Here is a 21324-nt window from a genome sequence, read left to right as displayed (position 1 = left end):
TTCCAATCACTCATGTTGGTTCTGCAAATCTCCCTTCGACATCAAGTAATATTCCTCTCAAAGATGTGTTGGTTTGCCCTGAAATAGCAAAGTCATTACTGTCAGTGTCCAAATTAACTAAAGATTACCCATGTGCTGTCACATTTGATGATATTGATGTTGTTATTAAGGACAAAGCAACTCTCAAAGTTCTGACAAAGGGAAAGGAAAATAATGGACTGTACAAGCTGGATGATCCAAAATTTTAGGTGCTTTACTCTACAAGACAAATCAAGACAAGTGATGAAGTTTGGCATCAGAGATTAGGACATCCTAATCAACAGTTTCTTCAGCTCCTATCTGCAAATAAGGCAATTCAAGTCAATAAAAGTACCAGCAAGGTGTGTGAACCATGTCAGCTTGGGAAGAGTTCAAGATTGCCATTTAGTTCTTCTTCATTTATTGCCTCAAGACCCTTAGAGAGAGTGCATTGTGATCTCTGGGTCCTTCTCATGTTTCCTCTGTTCAAGGATTCAGATTTTATGCAGTGTTTATTGACAATTTTTCAAGATATTGTTGGTTCTATCCCTTAAAGAGAAAATCTGATTTCTACTCTATCTTCCTCAAGTATCAGTGTCTGGTTGAAAATTTGTTGCAGACCAAAATTGGTACTTTTCAGTCAGATGGTGGTGGAGAGTTTATAAGTCAAAGATTACTAACTCACCTGCAAGATGCTGGCATTCAACACTTCATCTCTTGTCCTCATACACCTCAACAAAATGGCATTGTTGAGAGGAAACATAGACAGTTAACTGAAATGGCTCTCACCTTGATGTTTCAAAGTACTACTCCACAAAGCTACTGGGTGGAAGCCTTCTTCACATCAAATTTTCTATCCAATCTTTTGCCTCACAGCTCTCTTACTGGTAATATCAGTCCGTATGAAGCACTCTTTGGCAAAGCACCAGAATACTCTGCCTTGAGAATCTTTGGTTGCGCATGCTTTCCCACTCTAAGGTCGTATGCTCAAACTAAGTTTGACCCTAGGACTCTCAAGTGTGTCTTCCTAGGCTACACTGAAAAATTTAAAGGATATCGGTGCCTATATCCCCCCACTGGACGCGTCTATCTCAGCCGTCATGTAATCTTTGATGAATCAAGCTTTCCCTTTGCAAACTTATACGTCCATCTGCAAAACTCAGCACCTACTCCTTTATATACAGCTTGGCTCAAGAGGTTTCTGATAAACTCAGATCCCTGTGCTCAAGTGGTATCTCCTGCACATTCTTCTGCACCTGAAATCAACAATCAGCTAAACGTTTCTCCTTTTCCAGCTTCTACTGCTTCATCTGTTTCAGTCAACGACAATGAGGTCACAGCAACAGTGGCTCCTGTTGAATCAACACATGGTTCTGATGATGAGAGTTATGGGTGTACGGCAAGCTTAGAACTTGTTCCTATAGGCAACAACTCTCAATCATTAGTCCCAACTGTGCAACATTCAGCAGATCATCAAGCCACCACTACCAATGCAAAAACAAGTGTAAACACTACATCAAACTCACCCCATCCGATGGAAACTCTCTCCATAGCAGGAATCTCCAAACCGAATCCTAGATACGCTCTCCTCACACAAAAGGTGTCATACCCTAAACCTGAGACAGTGACAAAAGCGTTACAGGATCCATATTGGACTGCAGCAATGAATGAGGAAATGGGCAACTGTAAAGAGGCAAATACCTTCTCTTTAGTTCCTCCCACTCCTGATATGCACGTCTTAGGCTCCAAATGGGTGTTTCGAGTTAAACTTAATGCAGATGGCTCATTAGACAAATTTAAAGCCAGACTGGTGGCTCAAGGGTTCAAACAAGAAGAAGGTATTGATTACCTTGAGACCTACAGTCCTGTAGTAAGAACAGCAACTGTTAGAGCAGTTCTTCACTTTGCAACAATAATGAACTGGGAGATTAAGCAAATGGATGTTAAAAATGCCTTTCTCCATGATGATCTAACTGAAACTGTCTACATGAAGCAACCATCAGGATTTGTTGATGAACAATATCCAGATCATGTTTGTCTCCTCCACAAATCTCTTTATGGTCTAAAACAATCACCAAGGGCCTGGTTTGACAAATTCAGTTACTTCCTGCTTGAATTCGATTTCACCTGTAGCTTGAGGGATCCTTCTTTATTTGTCTGCTTTAAAGGCAAGAATGTCATCATGCTACTTCTTTACGTTGATGATATGTCCATTACAGAAAACTCTTCTGAGCTGCTCCAAGACCTCCTCGAACAGTTAAACACACAATTTCGAATGAAGGATCTTGGCAAGCTCCATTATTTCCTTGGTATTCAAATCCAGTACCATGACGGAGGAATGTTCCTATCGCAGCAAAAATATGCTGAAGACCTGTTAGCCATCGCCGGAATGTCATCGTGTGCTTAAGTTGCAACACCCCTTCCTCAACAACTGAAACGAAAACCACAACAATCTGGTAACAATGCTCAACCTACGCAGTCCGTACCATTTGCTAATCCAAAATACTTTCGCAGCTTGGCAGGACGTCTACAATATCTGACACTAACCATACCAGACATGCAATTCTCTGTGAATTATGTATGCCAAAAGATGCATGAACCCTCAGTATCCGACTTCAATCTCCTCAAGCGTATTCTCCGATACATCAAAGGAACCACTACTATGGGAATCTCCTTTGACAGATACTCAGACTCCAACCTTACAGCCTACAGTGATAGTGACTACGCAGGATGTGAGAAATCTAGTCGCTCCACTGGCGGATTCTGCACATTCCTCGGTCGCAACATGATCTCTTGGTCATCACGAAAGCAAGAAAGAGTCTCCAAGAGATCCACTGAAGCTGAATACAGTGCAATGTCTGAGGCTGCCTCTGAAATCACATGGTTTGTCAATTTACTTCAAGACTTGGGAGTAAAACTGACAGCTACACCAGAACTCTTCTGCGATAATCTCTCGGCTGTCTATCTCACCGCGAATCTAAGCTTCCATGCTCGCACCAAACATTTTGCCACACATTATCACTATGTTCGTGAACAGGTTGCTTTTGGAAACATCATTGTGAACCATATCTCTGTAGACTATCAGCTCGCAGACATATTCACCAAGTCTCTTCCTCAAAGACCCTTCGAGATTCTTAGGCTCAAACTTGGCGTTGGCTTACCACCTACTCCAAGTTTGCGGGGGAGTGTGAAGAACTGTGTCCAAAACGACACAACTTTGCAAAAAGGATTATTGGGACCAAGGCCCAACACTCTTCCTAAGCCCACATCTACTCAACGGATACCTGCAAAACACGACAAAGAACGAAGGAAGACGTCACCTGCAGATTGTACGGCATTGCAAACCAAGAACCAATTTGCCGTCCTTGAACCATGTGATGACAGTAACGCCACGTAACAATGATTGGAAGAACCTAGAACCTAGGTTAAAACTCTAGTATCCATTGTATCCTTATGTATAAAAGGAACAAGATATTGTATCAAAACCAATTAATGGAATAATAATAGAATCATTCTTTCTTCTCTCTGTTTCTCTGTTTATTTCTTCATGGTATCAGAGCCATGGACGGAACCATGGAACCCTATTCTTCTCCTTCTCTTCACATCTCCAACTGTGTTACAATAAAGCTCACTGAGCAAAACTACATCATTTGGAAGTCACAGTTCGAGTCTTTTCTGCGCACTCAGGGTNTCTTCAGCTTCCACATTGGTTCTGTCCAAGAGGTGGAGGAATCTTCTGGGTCTAGTAGACAGCCTTTCCTTTGATGAATCGATGGTTGTCTATCCCAACAAAGAAGAAGCTTTAAGTGGTTCACATCGCTTCTCTGATTTCGTAGAAAAGACACTGGCTCTGTTTAGCAATTCTCCTCCAATGAAGAGGTTCTCTCTGTGTCATGTACCTAGAAATGACTGCGACGATACATACCGTCGTTGGATTTGGACTGCTATGGAACGTGGTCTATTGGAACTACACTTGCACGCTGATAAATATGTCCTCTGTATAGAGACAGAGTTGTTCACGAGCAAGACACTTGTTAAGCTCACACTGTCCGGTGAATGTTGTCTTGAAGCTGAGCGTGTGTTTCTCCCTGCCCTCAGATCACTTTCTCTCTTAACTGATTCCGGGATTGATTTTGACAACCATTGTCGGATTCTTGATGGCTGCCCTGCTTTGGAAGAGTTATTCATACGTGATGCTGATCACGACTACCCCCCATGTTGCGGTTCATTCGTGAAAAATGCATCCATCAAGCGACTTGTGGTTTTGGTTAATCTTCCGGACTCTCACGAGCATCACGATCTGTCTTATTTAGAAGCACCGAGTCTAGTGTACCTTGACTATTCTAGCTATGTATGTCTACGATGATTATCAGTTTGTTCATTTGGATTCGCTTGTCGAAGCCAGGCTGAGTCTCAAGTTATGGGATTATGATTACAATTATGGTTACCAGTACGATGACGATAGTGGTGACTATTATTCTTCTTATGTTGAAGAAGAACCAATGGAGGCTATATTCGGTGATGTTACAAAACTAGTTGCGGGTATAAGCAACATCACAACTCTTCACTTGTCTCCCGATTCCCTTGAGGTCAAGTTTTACCTTCTTCTGTTGATTTTTTTTTTTATATTATGGTTTGTCTAGTCACTTATATATGGTTTTTGGTTGTGATGATCATCAGGCGTTTCATTTCTGCTGTAAATCCATGCCGCTTTTCAACAAACTCCTTACTTTATCTATTGAGAGTAACAAAGATAAAGGTTGGCAAGTGATGCCACTTCTCCTTAAGAGTTGTCCAATTCGACACACTTTAGTCTTCAAGGTATATCAATTTTCCTTACTGAGATTCTTTTGTTTGTGTTGCCCATTCATTATACATGTCAAACTGGTCTGGTTTCAGGGTCTTGTACATAGAGTAACAAACAAATGTGGAGATGCATGTGCTTGCATCCCGAAGAAGCGTAAGAGCAAGAACAGCAAGAAGGGGAGGGTTGTGGAGAAGGAGGTTAAGAAATTATCTTGTTTATGGACATGCCATGTGAAGGTACTAGAGGTTTCAGAGTATGGAGGCTCTTTTCAAGAGCTGAAACAGATGAGACATTTCTTGGGCAAGTTGGAATGTCTTCAAACCGTGGAAGTTGGTCTTGTTGCCGACAAAAGTGAGTTCTTGCAAGCTAATCTGCTGGCTCTCCCCAGACTTTCATCAAAATGCAACATCCTGTTCAGCTGACCTTTTCTCCCCTCATCTTTTTTTCGCTTTTGATGGAGCAGAGTGAAAGTAACTTAACATGTTATATGGTTACATATAAAATATATATATATATCTCATTGGAGGTAACTCTGTTTCTGAGATTTTTTTTTTAATATGCATGCGTTGTACTTCTTGATAGTGCCTATGATCTGAAAATACATAATATGAAGAGTGAGCTTTACTGTACAATGCTCCTACCATGGATTTTTTGTTGAATGTTGATTTAGGTGAGTCCTCACTTGAATTTCAGCTATTACTTTGATACTTGAGTTAAGCTGCTTTGAGAAAACAAGAGTGATGCTTAATTTGTTTAGAGAAAAACAGAGAGAATTCTTTAATTGCAAACGAAATCTGGTTTACTACTGTAAGAAATGATTTCAAATCTGCAAGCTTTTTTCATGTGGATGATTAAGAAGAAACAACATTCAATGTTTTCTTGAGTAAACACAAGAATACAGAGTTCAATCTGTAAGTAAAACATTGAAAGAGAAGAATGAGAGCTAACATAAGGGAAGGATGAGCGTGTTGGATAAGCTTTGAATCTTAGAGTCCAAGATATCCTTACAATGGAGAGATAAGGATAAGAGAGAGACTCAAGATAAGTTCAAATAGAATTAGGAGTTATGTAGTTCTAAGTTTTAATAAGAAAAGGAATAAGAAAGCCTCTATATATATCAAGTGTTGAGTTGTGACATTGATATGAGATTAAGAGAGAGCTTTAGAAGTGTTTAGTTTTGAGAGGAGATTTTCTAAACATAAATAAAAGAGAGTTATTCTTTTAATCAAGTTCTTTTCTGATCTTTTAGAGCGGACATTGAGAACCTACAAGATTTCACTTTTGGCTTACAAGACATTGAGAACTTACACCTTTGCTTCTTAGACTTCACTTCTAGAATCTCAGTCATCATTTGTCATATTTTGCAGGTGGTTTCACTGGTGGTGAATTGGCCCAATCATTGAAAGATTCAGAAGGTTGTGCTACTTTGGTAGCTAGCTATTGTTATTCTAAAAAGTTTCAAACTTAACCATGGCTTCTCATTATTTGTTTTTACTTGCTCTGATCATCTCTTTCTATATACTCTCAACTCTCAAGTCCTCAACTACTACTATAGTTCATCTTAAGGATCCAATAGTCTATGCGTTCATCTGGACATCTAATGTGTTCAACAACCTGTTGGTAATCTAACTATCCACTGTCACACCTGAAACAACAGAGCAACCCGCCTGAGTAGGTAAACCGCTTTGGTTTATACCGGAAGCAAGAGACGCAAGTTTCAACTGGATAAAAATAATGCTAGAAGCATTCATTCTTAAACTCTTAGGTTTTCAAATATCATCGAAAAGTATGTATGGATCACTCTATCATTCTATAGTGTAGTGTATTTTGTTCGGATTATTCATTGAACATAATTAACTTATTTTCAAAATTGATACCCCCATATCACCATATACAATTTTTTTTTTTTGAGAATGATCAACTGTCGCGACAAGAACAAAAATCATTCTAGGAAAAAAACATTCTAGGATATTTTTATACACATTATAAAATGTTTATCTTCATATATTTTTTTCCACAAATATATTTACATTTACCTTAACTGTATACATTGACTAATACCATATATTTCTTTATTAAAAATCTCTGACTATATACGTCTCATCTTCTTATTATATAAAGTTTAATTTTCAAAATTAGTCATTAATATGATCTCAACACATGTAAAATATATAAGATAAGATGCTGACTTGTGTGTAATCTAAAATTGTTAATATATTTAAAGATTAAAAAATGGGAAATTTGTTAAATTTATCTGAAAATAAAAACATGTCAAAATAAGTAAAAAAAAAAATAATATGTTTTTAAAAATGAAAAATAATTTCTTAATATTTTCTATTTTTGAATTAAATAAATTTAAACAAAAAACTGTTAATATACAACATTATTAACCTAACTCTGTTGAGAAAAATAATAATTTATTAATATATTATTCAGAAAAAGAGGTACAAGTTCTTTATCCAATCAAGTTTTCACCAAAACTTCACACATGGGAAAACTATAACTAACACTTGAGATTGTACACACTCAACTAATTACTTATGCATTATTTTAACACAAGTCTTAATATTTTCAGTTTGTAACTCAAAATATGTATTATATCCTTTCCTTTTCTCAAAAAGGACACACAAAAAGCTATGAATAATTGACATATCTACGTGGGGTGTCCAAATATGGCTCCAAACTCTATAATACCCTTGCAATCAAAAGTTTATTCATCAATACCCTTTTGTGGTCTAAGTACCCTTTGACAAAGGGTTGACCAACATATTTCATTTTTACCCCTAACCTTTTATTTAATAAATCATAAAATTTTAAAAAGAAAAACATGTGAACCCCATCAATTTTTCTCCACCAATCGGGTTCCTTCTCTCTCCCCTCTCTCTCCCCTTTCTCTCCCCTCTCTCTCCCGATCTCGTCTCCGCTCCCCCATTGTTGCTCCTCTCCCCCTTCCAATCGATACAAATCGAGTCCATAGAAATCGATTTGATTCCAAACGAAAGCAAAAGATTGGGATTGAAGCAAACAGCAAAGCAAAGCAGAAGATTCAGGTGATATTCTTACATTTATTTACCAATGCAATTAGGGTTCTTGAGGTTCATCCTAAAGCAATTAGGATATATACCTTGAATGCTCATTCAATTTATTCTCATTTGTATTAGTGTCGAAATGGGTCGCATACTAAGTGGATTGTAACACTTCATTCGAACTGAATCGTAAAAATATTCCGAAATAAATAGTGATTTTGTGGAGTCGATGTAGTACAACTGGTAGACTAGGTATAACTGATACGGGTACAACTGGTAATAGTTTGGTACAACTTAAACGGGTACAACTGATACAATTTTGGTACAACTTGGTAATACTATTTACACGACAGAGGTTCCAATGTGAGTTTTTTATTTTATTTCAGGCACAATGAATAATAATCGTCGGATAATCATCGTTTTTGATTACGGGGGATATTATGCAACAAGGGAAAATGAACTAAGATGGATTTCAAGAGAAAAAGTTCATCAATCTCTTAGAATGGAGACATCTATTGAAGAGGTCAGTTATTCTGCATTGGTGCAGAAAATATGCAGAAAGGCGAAGGTTGATGAAACTATGACTGAGCTGAAATTGAGTTACGTTCCCGAATCAGTGCATCCTAAGAGACCGATACACATACATGATGATGATGATCTGATGTGTTATTTGGAAATGAATCCAGATCAATTCCAAGTTTTGCATGTGGAAGTCGTGAATGATGTTGAAATAAATCAGGGGGATGAGCAAAGTCGAGGGACTGTAGGTTGTTCACTTAATGAGGAGTTGATTTCAAGTAGTAGAGCGACATATGAGAACACGATGTATGAAGGTGAGCCGTCTGAACGTTTTGAGATGATGGAGAATAGTGATGGGAACATGGTTCTTTATCAAGAACAGTCTGAAGAACGAGCAATAGCAGATAACTGTGATATGATTGAAGGTTCTGAGTTCACACCAGTTGTAAATCGTGAATGGGAAGATGGTTTGGATTTGACTTTACGTCAAGAATTTGAAAGCAAGCAAGCAGTTAAAGATTTAGTTGAAAAAGCTGCACACAAGAACTGTTTTGAGTTTGTTATTGTGAAGTCGGATACTATGTTGTTTGTGGTTAAATGCTGTGAATTTAAAAGGGGTTGCAAGTGGTCTTTACGAGCTGCGAGGAATGGGAATTCAGACAGTTTCTCGGTCAGAACTTACAACAAGACGCATACGTGCTTGAGGTCAGATACAAGTACAATGAGGAGAAAAAGGAGAGGCACACCACATTTAGTTGCATCAGTTTTGCGTGAAGATTACCCATGTTTGATAGACACTCCAACTCCCAAAAATCTCATCCCTTTGGTTCAATCAAGAGTTGGTGTTAAAGTGTCTTACTCGACCGCAAATAGAGGAAAAAAACTAGCTGCATATGATCTTCGCGGTACTCCAGAGGATAGTTTTAAGTTGGTGCATTGTTATATGCACATGCTGCAGACAATGAACCCAGGTACAATTTCATTTGTTGAATTGGATGAAGCACAGAGGTTTAAGTACTTGTTCTTCGCCTTGGGAGCGTGCATTGAAGGCTTCAAAGCTATGAGAAAGGTGATCATTGTTGATGCAACAAGTATTAAAAATGTCTATGGTGGAGTACTAATCGTGGCTACAGCTCAAGATCCGGATCATCACCATTATCCGATTGCATTTGGTGTAGTTGATGGTGAGAAAGATACAAGTTGGACCTGGTTTTTCAGCAAATTGAAATCAGTTGTACCAGATTGTCCTGAACTGGTCTTCTGTTCTGATAGAAATCAAAGCCTAATCAAGTCAATAAATACGGTGTACCCGTTATCTCATCATGGGTATTGTATTTATCATTTGTCCCAGAATGTTAAATTGAGCTGCAAAAACGTGAACAGGGATTTAGTTGCGACGAAGTTCATGGAATGTGCTAAGGCTTACACAGAGCCTGAGTTTGAGAAACTCTATGCTGATTTTATCAGAAGGTATCCAGCTGCAAGTACTTATCTTGATAATCATGTAGGACAGAACAAATGGGCTCGATGTTATTTTCCAGGAGCTAGATACAACATAGACACCACTAATACGGTTGAATCTATCAATGGTGTCTTTCGATTTGCAAGGGCATACCCGTTATTACCAATGATTGATGCGATTGTTAGTAAAGTGGCTGAATGGTTTAACAAATACAGGAAGATATCCTTAGAGACTCCAAAAGAGCAGAAACTAGTCCCTTTTGTTGAGACACTGATGCACACAAGGTGTTCTGAAGCAAAGCTCTTACCAGTGACTGAACTAAACAGCTATTTTCTGGAATACAGCGTGACTGGAGTTGATGGTAGTAGTTATGTGGTTGATCTGAGAAGGAAAACGTGCTACTGTAAACAATTTGATATTGACAGATATCCGTGTGTGCATGCAATTGCTGTTGCGATGGAAGCAGCAAGGAACGCTGGTAATGAGATCCAACTGCATGACTTGTGCAGTAAGTACTATTGGATGGAGCAGTGGGCATTGGGGTATTCGAGGACGATATATCCAGTTCCTATCATGTCTATGTGGATGGTCCCTGACGATGTACGTGCTAAGATTGTTCTTCCTAAGTTTTATGTCACAAAAAGAGGAAGAAAACCAACAAAAAGGATTCCATCAGCCGGAGAACATGGACGCAGGAAGAAGAAGAAAAATTCGAGTAGGAGCTGGTTTGATAGTGAGGGTTCTCGGACTTAGTTTCTTATTTGGAGAACTTAGTAAAACTTGTTTTTTCCTCGGTACAACTATTGTCATTTGTGTGTGTTTGTTTTTTGTGGATTATCTTGATAGACGTGTTTGCTTATCTTTATGGGAAAACTTATTTCAGTTAAATTGTGATTATCTTCCTTAGGTTAGTTGAAAAAAATAATTATATATATTATTTATAAATTTTCAAATAAAAATAAATATGATATTTGTTAACAACAAAAATATTATATAACTAATTGAAAGAAAGAATTGTCATAACAATTTTCATCATATTCAAGGTTTACCATGAAACACCATATACTTTAAGGGTTTATTTGTCGTTGTAAACCACATATAATTACAAAAGTTTAGGAAATTATCTTTTCAAACATATGATCGCATGAACATGTGTAAATGTATCTCAATTAACCGTAAACCATGTGTGCTAACTAAAATTATTGGGTTTTGACATGGTATAACTAAAAACAATAAAAAATTTGGAATTGTACAACTTGTCAAGATCGGTACAATCTGAAAGCTTGGAACAACTAGTGCATTTTGGCGGCTACACATGTGTAAATTGGCGGCTACACGTGTGTAAATTGGCGGCTACACGTGTGTAAATTGGCGGCTACACGTGTTTTTTATGTGTCCCAAACAAAATTTCAATTTTTGAAAAATTAAAATTGGAGCCAAGTATGCTAGGGCGGGTTTAGGCTCGATTTTGCGATTTCTGAGTAAAAAAAAAATCATTTCTCTCCCTCTCTTGCGATTTCTTGGTTCCTACAAAAAAAAATTCCTCTCTCCCGATTTCTGGGTTTTCGTTTTCGATATCTGGGTTCATACAAAATCTTCTCTCCCGATTTCGATTTCCCCTCTCCCGATCTCCCGATTTCGATTCCCAAACTCCTCTCTTTCCTAGTTAGGGTTTGCGATTTCTGGGTCATCTCAAATCTTGAAATGAGCTATGATTCTGGAGCATCGAGGACCTCATGTGGCAATTCCTCTAATCGAGTAAGGTTTCCAGGCATCCAAAAAAAATGTCATTGTGGTTCGGCAGTAGTTGAGATAATCTCTCACTCGATCTCAAACCCTTGTCGTCGCTACTACCGTTGTGCGTATGCAGCACAAAGAAAGGTAAATATATTCTAATATTCGTTGATTATCTCTTACATTTATTTACCAATTTCTGTCTTATATGTAGCTTGTCAACGACACACATGTATTTAAATGGGTGGATGAGGCATTGGTGGATGAAGTACAACAATTAGATTTTCAAGTGGGTGTCCTCGAAGAAGAAGTTAGACAGCTGAAGATGGATAGGAGCAGAGATATGAAGAAAATTAAGCAGATCTGTTTTCTCGTTTTTTTTGGATGTCTTCTTGTGGTATGTCTCGGAAGATGGTACAACTAAGTAGAACTTGTTCTTGGAAGATGGTACAACTACGTAGTACTTTGTAATAGTACAACTAAGTAAAACTTGTTCTTTGTAATGGTATAACTAAGGATCGTTTGTCTGGTTCCATTTGACGATTGCCGGTAATTTGTCTTGTTCTTGTGTGTTATTTTGTCTGCTTAAACACACAAAGAGTTCACATACTGACTTTAACATTCCAACCAAGTTGTACTTAAAAACATAGAGTTGTACTTAAAAAAACAGAGTTGTACCTAGTTAAACATTCCGAGTACTTAACAAAAAACATAAAAACAACCAAAGAGTTCACATACTGACTCATACAAGATTACATGCTCCTTACTTTTTGGAGTGCTTCTGCCTTGTTATAATAGGACTCCGACTCCTTACGACAACGGAAGGTCCCGTCCCCTTCTTACTTATAATCTTCACCTTTGTACCAAGTTGTTCTCCACTGTCTCCTTCTCTTGTTCTCTTTTTTCTCTCGTATCTCACTGGATCCTTCTCCATTGGATCCTTCTCCACTGGATCCTTCTCCATTGGATTCTTCTCCATTGGATCCTTCTCCATTGGATCCTTATCCACTGGATCCTTCTCCCTCTCGGCCTTCTCCTTCTCGGCCTTCTCCCTCTCGGCCTTCTCCTTCTCCGCCTTCTCCTTTTCAGCCTTCTCCTTTTCGGCTTTCTCCCTCTCGGCCTTCTCCTTCTCGGCCTTCTCCTTCTCGGCCTTCTCCTTCTCGGCCTTCTCCTTTTCAGCCTTCTCCTTTTCGGCTTTCTCCCTCTCGGCCTTCTCCTTCTCGGCCTTCTCCTTCTCGGCCTTCTCCTTCTCGGCCTTCTCCTTTTCAGCCTTCTCCTTTTCGGCTTTCTCCCTCTCGGCCTTCTCCTTCTCGGCCTTCTCCTTCTCGGCCTTCTCCTTCTCGGCCTTCTCCTTTTCAGCCTTCTCCTTTTCGGCTTTCTCCCTCTCGGCCTTCTCCTTCTCGGCCTTCTCCTTCTCGGCCTTCTCCTTCTCGGCCTTCTCCTTTTCAGCCTTCTCCTTTTCGGCTTTCTCCCTCTCGGCCTTCTCCTTCTCGGCCTTCTCCTTCTCGGCCTTCTCCTTCTCGGCCTTCTCCTTCTCGGCCTTCTCCCTCTCGCCCTTCTCCTTCTCGGCATCCTCTATAGCCTCATTTGCACCAACTCCGTCACACTCATTTGCACCAAATTCCTCGCTTGGAAAAACTCCTTCTCCATTTCTTTCCCAGTTCACATATGTTTCCACCGATTTGATCCTAGCATCCATGTCATCAAATTTTTCGTTGATTTCCTTAAACCCCTTCTTCACCAGATCTTCTAGCTGAATCAAGCTAGCTCTTAGCTGAATCAAGCTACCTCCTACCATATCATTCTCCGAATTCGCATCATCCTTAGCCACATCATTCGGATCCACATCATCCGGATCCACATTTTCAATCACCGGACTAGCCTCAAATGATCGGGCAGCCACATCTAGGTTGTGAAGCTCTTCAAACCAAATTGACTTGTCCTTTTCAATTAAACGTTTGCTCCAACCATCAGCAATTGGATCATCCGCATCATCCCAACCACCATCCTCATCTATGATCATGGCTAAAAGGCGTGCCTCCCGAGGAGTTGGAGTTAACATACTATCAATCTCCTGTCAAAATAAACAAACATAACATACTATCAATCTCCTATCAATCAATGTTACATAAATAATGAATCTGATAAGTAATTTACATAAATAATGAATATGAATAACTAACCTTAGTTGTACCAAGTTGGTCATATATTTCTTTCAAAGAAAAACCTTTCTTCTTACTTGCTTTAAACTTCATCTTGCACATCCGAGGACAGTTACGGTGTGCATGTGAATCAGAAACGTCTTCTCGGAAGGTGTTCTTTAGCACAGGAATTGCTTCAAACGCAAGAAGCTACACACAACACAAGAACATTCAATGTTTAGTTGGATCCAGTTATACTAAGTTGTACATTTTGAAAACTAGTAATTACCTCCAAAGGAATGATGAAACTAGGAAAGACCCACTGTGGACCCACAACTCCATCAAAGTGTCCCATCAAATGAAAGATGTCTTTCATGTTCTCATCAAATGCCATTCGACCCCAAGGGAATGTTCTACACAAATCAAGATCATCCACAGCTCTAAGAAAGAAAGGCTCCACAGAGGGTGCATTCTTTCCACCCTTTTTCTTCCCTATGATGACGCTAGATAAAAAATACAGTACGGCCATCTTCAAACGATCCTCTGAAGGTTTCTTCATCGAAAGTAGCTTCGCTTTGACATCTCCATATTGTATTATTTGTCCACCTTTAAATTGCTTCCGAGCAAAATTTAAACTGCCCAAACCATCCTTGAATTTTGGATACTGATGGCAATATAACCCAGAAATGATTGCCATTTCTCTGAGAGAATACCGGATGGGAGTCCCATTAACAATGAACCAGCATTCATTTTTCTTCTCCAAATGCGCTGTGCGAAGCAACAACATCCACATACCCATCAACTTATGATTCGAATCCTTAGGCATATGGAAGAAATGCTTGAACTGTGGGTGCCCTAAGAACCAATCCAACTCCTCTTCCTTAAGATGACCGCCTAATAAGTTTACCGCCTCTGAAATATAACACTTTCCAGACATCTTGAAAGGCTTCGTATACTGGGAGTAATCAAAGTACATACTCAAAGGTTGCATTACATCGGATTCATCCTCAGATTCCTGCAAGACACATATCTAGTTATACCAAGTTTTTCTAAGTTATACCTTTTCTAAGTTATACCAAGTTATACAGTTATACTTTTTAGAACGAATTCTTATACGGTTATACCAATATAGGGAGAGATACTTACCGATGAATCCTTATCATTTGACTTCTCAATTGAGTCCGTTTTATCGGAATCACGTTCTGATTCATCTCCACGAGTTGCTTCTTCTTCGAGATCTGCTGGGGGATTCGATTTTTCCACATAGCTTGGGTTCTTTGTACGAACCATTATGATTCTTCCACACATGCACACAAAAAACAACAACTGATTTCAACTTCAACTTCCACTCCAATTCATGAAAAAAATCGACAAAACCCCAAAATTGAAAACCAAATTATCGAAAATCGAAACCCATATTACCCGATTTTGAAAAACAAATAACCCAAATTCGAAAAACCCCAACCTATTTCAACTTACCCAGAATCGAGTTATCCTTAGTTGCACTTGAGGGAGAAGAATAATTAACGGGAATTGAACGAGGGAGAGTGGAGTCGTGAATGAAGGAATTCGAAAGTTGGGTAGTTAAAGGAGAGATCCGATTTCAACTGGATTGTCCGAATTTTGTGGGTTTGGGTGGGTATAAGGTGGTTGGATCTGTAAATAACAAAAATGATATAGGTTTCTTTGTCTTTAACCACATTTTTGATTAAAAATAAATAAATAAATAGTTTGTTATTTTCACAAGGGATATAAGAATAGAAGTTTGATTAGAAGGGTATACTAGATTTTAGTCCCTAAATATATATAAAAAGAATATTCTTTTCTTTGAAGGCAAAAAAACATGGGAAAAAATCACGTACTGATTTTTAGGATCGATAAAACAAGTTTTTAAAATATTTTAGATGCAGAAAAATGACCGTCAGATAAGCATGGATCCACAAACCTAGAGAGGATGTGGCGTTCACAAATAGATGGGGCTGGGAGCATAATACATACAAGCTGAACATGATAAGCACTAGCAAAGAATAAAAGACTACCGTTTGATGGCAAAAAAAAAAAAAGAATAAAAGACTACCGTTCATGGACTTCCCTAAGACCACTTGTAGTTAAGATGATGAGACACTCTAGCTCAACAATAACTAAGTAAGAAATTATTAATAATTTAACATATATTCAATAGGGATCTTTCAAATATATATATTTGTATATTTGTTGAAATCAATTCATAAATAAACAGGAAAATTTTAATAATTAATCTATACTAATAAAAAGTAGGAGCTATAAGCTCCTAAGGCTGTCCACATATGATTTTAAACAACCAATAGAAATCTGACATATCACTTATTAACATTTTATACAATTTCCAAAATTTTCTATATTAAGAATTATTTTAAACAATCTATCATGATTTGACATGTCATTCATTAACATTTTTTAAATTTACAGAATTTTTTAGAAAAAAGAAAATTTTAAATTTATGGAAATCAAAGAACTAAGCACAATATCCCACATTGGCTAGAAATTTTTTAGACAATCGTTCAGAACCAATATAAATAAGATTAATATGCTTCCAACAACGAATGAGCAGGAAAACTTGATTTATCAGGAGTCCAAGTTTAAAAGTTTTATTTGGTTTGATCTGGTTTTTATTTGATCAAATTAAAATTTTAAACAGTTTCAAAAAAATATTATAATATATAAAATTTTAAAAGTTTAAATATTATAAATATTGAAACTTTTAAAAGTTCTTAGCTTTTAAAAAGTTTTTAAATATTATAAGTTTTAAATTTTAAAAGTTTAAAATATTATAAATATTGAAAATTTTTAAAATGTTCAAATTTTATATTTCAAAACCTTTTAAAAGTTTAAAATATTATAAATATTGATGCAAAACATAAATTATCTTATTTATCTACATTTGTGCTTTTTATTTCTTATGAGCTGAAAAACATATTTTTGTGTATGATTTTATAGATGAGTTGATGTTCTTTCATTAATTTTTTATTTTTAGGTCTAAGGAAGAAGGATTGACATCGCAAGACCTTAATTTAATGTTTGAGTCAAATTTTGAGGTTTAAAGAAGAAAGATGGACGACAAACACACATGTTTTATTAGCTATATATAGGTATGACCAGGGTTACGGTTGTCACAGTTAAGGTTTATTAATCATCGGTTATGGTTAGAAATTTTTGTAACCTTAACCAGAACCGTTTAACNAGAAATTTTTTAGACAATCGTTCAGAACCAATATAAATAAGATTAATATGCTTCCAACAACGAATGAGCAGGAAAACTTGATTTATCAGGAGTCCAAGTTTAAAAGTTTTATTTGGTTTGATCTGGTTTTTATTTGATCAAATTAAAATTTTAAACAGTTTCAAAAAAATATTATAATATATAAAATTTTAAAAGTTTAAATATTATAAATATTGAAACTTTTAAAAGTTCTTAGCTTTTAAAAAGTTTTTAAATATTATAAGTTTTAAATTTTAAAAGTTTAAAATATTATAAATATTGAAAATTTTTAAAATGTTCAAATTTTATATTTCAAAACCTTTTAAAAGTTTAAAATATTATAAATATTGATGCAAAACATAAATTATCTTATTTATCTACATTTGTGCTTTTTATTTCTTATGAGCTGAAAAACATATTTTTGTGTATGATTTTATAGATGAGTTGATGTTCTTTCATTAATTTTTTATTTTTAGGTCTAAGGAAGAAGGATTGACATCGCAAGACCTTAATTTAATGTTTGAGTCAAATTTTGAGGTTTAAAGAAGAAAGATGGACGACAAACACACATGTTTTATTAGCTATATATAGGCATGACCAGGGTTACGGTTGTCACGGTTAAGGTTTATTAACCATCGGTTATGGTTAGAAATTTTTGTAACCTTAACCAGAACCGTTTAACAAACGGTTAAACGGTTACGGTTCAAGCGGTTACTGTTATATATGGTTACGGTTATTTGATAATATGATACGATTGATATTATTTGATGATATAATAGAATTGATATTATTTATTTATTATTAATATATTCTTATAATGTACTCATATTTCTAAATATCATATGATTCATATTAAATAAATAATTATTAGTATATTTTATTATGTTTTTAAAATATTATAAACCAAGTAAGGATTTTGGTTTGAGAAGTTTCTAAACGCGTGGATCTAAAACCAAATAAGTATATGGATAAAATTGTCAATAATTGGGTGCATGTGTTGACTATGCTGGTAATCATGAATTTCACAAATTTTATGAGAAAATAAATGATTTTGTTTTTGGAGTTTGATGGGTTAACAAGTTGTGTGACAGTCTAAAAAAAGGTTTTTTAGTGGAAAATGTGAACAGTATAACGAGAACCAAACGGTAAAATTTACGATGACAATTAACACAATATTTGACAATGAAAATGACAAGAAAAAATATGAAGAATAAGAAAACATTGAATAAAAAAACACGAAAACATAGGTGGTAGCGATCAATTAAATATGAAAACGAGTTAAATTCATGATTATAAAATTGTTTCGTTTTTCTGGTGGTCAAAGAAAATGGTTTAGGATATGTGAGGTCATCAGTTTGATTTGCCTCGCCTGGACGTCAAGTTAAATTTATGATTTTTTTTTTATCAGATTTGATTTTATAATATAACTAATTTTTATATTTTAAAAAATTATGTATCTGAATTTTTTTTCTTAGTACTAATTTTAATTATTTATGAGATAATATTTTATTACCGTAATCAATCATATATAATTTTTATCAAAATATTACGCATGGGTTCAAAACCTAGTTTTTTCTTCAAAGATTATCTGATTTTGTTTTTTACTTTTTTTGTTGTTTTTTGGCTAATTATATAAGATATAAAAGTTTAAATTGTAAACCAACGCGTTTTCATCATTTTTTTATGGGTGAAAATGTGAAATTGATTTATCAACAAAGAATACTTACAATGGTTTGTGGTTAGCTTAGACAAAGCAAAACAACGCAATAAATACATAGTACACGAACTCTCTCAAGCTTATTGTTGGTTCTCATTCTAAACGAGTACCAAAGAGTATTATTTCTTTATGTCACTTTTCAAAAGTAGTCAGGTCTATTTTCAAAAATACCTCTTTTTAATATATAAAACAATTAAATTCTAAATTCTATATCCCAAATTCTAAATTATATCCATACAAAATTATACTCTAAATGTAAAATAGAGAACCCAAACTTAAAAAAAAAAGTTTTTAAAAATTAATTTAGCATATTATAATTGTTTAAAAAATAACAAAAATAAAAATGTTCAAAAATATGGTATTTTAAAAAAGAGACATCTAAAAAGACATTTCTAACAAATTATCAAAATTTAAATAATTGGGATGATTTTGTTCTATTTTATTTTTGGATATAATATTTGTTATTAAATATGTCTTGTATGATTTTTTTTTCCAATATTTAGTTTCTTAAGTGATAAAAAATTATAGATTTAAATTATTTTTGGTAATATAGCAAATTTAAAAAAGGTGAGCCAGAAATGGCACTTTGAACAAAGTCATATAAAAATAGTGGAGAAGAAGAAGAAGAAGAGGCATTAGGATTGAGAGGGAGTAGTACTGTAGTAGTAGTAGAAGCAGTGATGGTACGAGCTTCATCGTCGAAGAAAGGTGGATCAAAAGGAGGAGATAAAGACGATGCAGAGTCGAAACAGAGGAAGAGATTAAAAACCCTAGCTCTCGATAACCAACTGCTCTCTGATTCTCCGGCGAAATCTAATTCATCTCTCAAACCTTCGAAGCAAGTTCTGAAACACCATGGCACCGACATCATCCGCAAGTCTCAGCGCAAAAATCGTTTCCTCTTCTCCTTCCCTGGTCTTCTCGCTCCTATCTCCGGCGCCACCATCGGCGATCTCGATCGATTGTCTACTAAAAACCCTGTCCTTTACCTCAATTTCCCCCAGGTTAGGTTTGGTTAGATCCCTAAATTGGGTCACGTTTTGTTACTCAATGTTGAGACGTTACTGCTGCTTTATGTGTTCTGAATCGTTGAAAAGTGTTGGTTCTTTTAGGGTCGTATGAAGCTTTTTGGAACGATTTTGTATCCTAAGAACAGATACTTGACTCTTCAGTTCTCTAGAGGAGGCAAAAATGTCTTATGTGATGATTATTTTGACAATATGGTTAGTCTCTTTTTTTAGAGTTCATTCTCTTTTTCTGTGTGTCTTGAACTCTAGAGCAAATTTTGGCAATGCACGTTGTGTAGATTGTGTTCTCTGAGTCATGGTGGATTGGGACAAAAGAGGAGAATCCTGAAGAAGCTCGTCTTGATTTCCCTAAAGAACTGTCTCAGGTTGTTACATTTTCTTTTTGAGTCTTTAGTTTTCACAGAGATGATGTTGATATGATAAAGAGAAGTACTCATTCTTTGGTTTTAGGCAGAGCAAACGGAGTTTGATTTCCAAGGCGGTGCAGGAGGTGGAGCTTCAGTCAAGACGCTGGCTACTCCTGAAACTGGTAGCCAACCAACAGAGACAGATTCATCTGAAGTTGAGATGGAGGATGTTTTGTCTGAGGATGGAGAATTCTTAGACGATAAGATTCAAGTAACCCCACCACTCCAACTTACACCAGTCCGACAGTCTCAGAGAAATTCGGGGAAGAAATTCAAGTATGACCCTTTCAACTTCTTCACTTACAAGTTCAAACGTGAGCTAGCGATGATACTTTTGTCTGAAAGTCTCTGCGGTGGATTTTGATGAGTTGTTAGGTTCTTTTGATTTGTAATTTTCTCCATGATGCTGATTAGTTTTCTGTGTATACATTTGCCTCTGTTTCGTTCTCCTTTCTAAAAACTGTAGTTTTCGGTTGATAAGCTTAAGCTATGTAGGTAGTATCAGGTTTTAACAAATTTTCTGTAAATGTATCCCGCAGCTTTGCAGAAACTTCTCCAGAGGTCTCCTCTGATGAAAGTGAAGGCAATAATACATCTGATGAAGATGAGAAACCTCAGTTAAAACCTGAATCTTCAACAAGAGGCCGTGATGAATCTCAAGATGGTACTACAGCATCAGCAAGCAAGTTGCCTACAGAACTTCCGGCTAAAAAGGAAAAACCGAAGTGCAATGACAGTAAGCTCGTTCAAGCTACGGTGGCTAACCTTTTCAAGAAAGCTGAGGAGAAAACAGCTGGAACTTCCAAGGCGAAATCGTCCTCAAAAGCTTAAAGAACTCTCTTCCAGAAGAAACTAGAGGTCTGTTGGTTTTTTTTATACTGGTAGAATGAACATTTTTTAGTTCTTTAAGTTATGTTTGTGTGAGATGGAGAATGAAAAATTGCGACGAGACTGATGAATGATGATTATGTTGCACAAAGCAAGAATTGGATAATGGATTCATCATGCTTAATCGAGTTATGTATAAATCATCTCTGCTCATTTTAATACAACAAAAGCAAACCGTCTCTCATGTATCTATACTGAGTGATCAAGACAATATACCTTTTATCATTTTTTCTTCAAAATTGAAACATCATTACACTTTACTTCTTCAACAGATCCATCACATTGAGCATTAAAAAAAAACTAAGAGGATCCTTGCAGGAACTTGTCGACTCTATGATT

At 36.2% G+C, this 21324-nt stretch overlaps 1 protein-coding gene, 1 long non-coding RNA gene and 1 pseudogene across 3 annotated transcripts; 2 read left to right on the top strand and 1 right to left on the bottom strand.

Moving 5' to 3' along the window:
• On the top strand, nucleotides 3959-5255 carry LOC104777754 (annotated as a pseudogene).
• LOC104777753 lies at nucleotides 13548-14048 on the bottom strand. The gene is made up of 3 exons (XR_766331.1): nucleotides 13997-14048; nucleotides 13750-13917; nucleotides 13548-13640 (listed from the first exon to the last, which is right to left on the bottom strand). It is a non-coding gene; the product is annotated as an uncharacterized LOC104777753 (long non-coding RNA).
• LOC104777752 (DNA-binding protein RHL1) lies at nucleotides 19230-21212 on the top strand. Of its 2 annotated transcripts, XM_010502059.2 has the most exons (5): nucleotides 19231-19666; nucleotides 19775-19885; nucleotides 19969-20055; nucleotides 20141-20373; nucleotides 20637-21212. In XM_010502059.2, the coding sequence occupies exons 1-5, from the start codon at nucleotides 19343-19345 to the stop codon at nucleotides 20926-20928; spliced, it is 1047 nt and encodes a 348-aa protein (XP_010500361.1). In that variant the 5' UTR covers nucleotides 19231-19342; the 3' UTR covers nucleotides 20929-21212. The 2 variants fall into 2 exon arrangements, with proteins under 2 accessions (XP_019099425.1, XP_010500361.1); XM_019243880.1 differs by lacking the exon at nucleotides 19775-19885 and having other exon boundaries at nucleotides 19230-19666.

The sequence above is a fragment of the Camelina sativa genome, chromosome 3 (assembly GCF_000633955.1).
Source record: "Camelina sativa cultivar DH55 chromosome 3, Cs, whole genome shotgun sequence".
Taxonomy (NCBI): Eukaryota; Viridiplantae; Streptophyta; class Magnoliopsida; order Brassicales; family Brassicaceae; genus Camelina; species Camelina sativa.
Note: the sequence above shows the minus strand (reverse complement) of the source record. Positions and strands in the feature narration are given on the sequence as shown.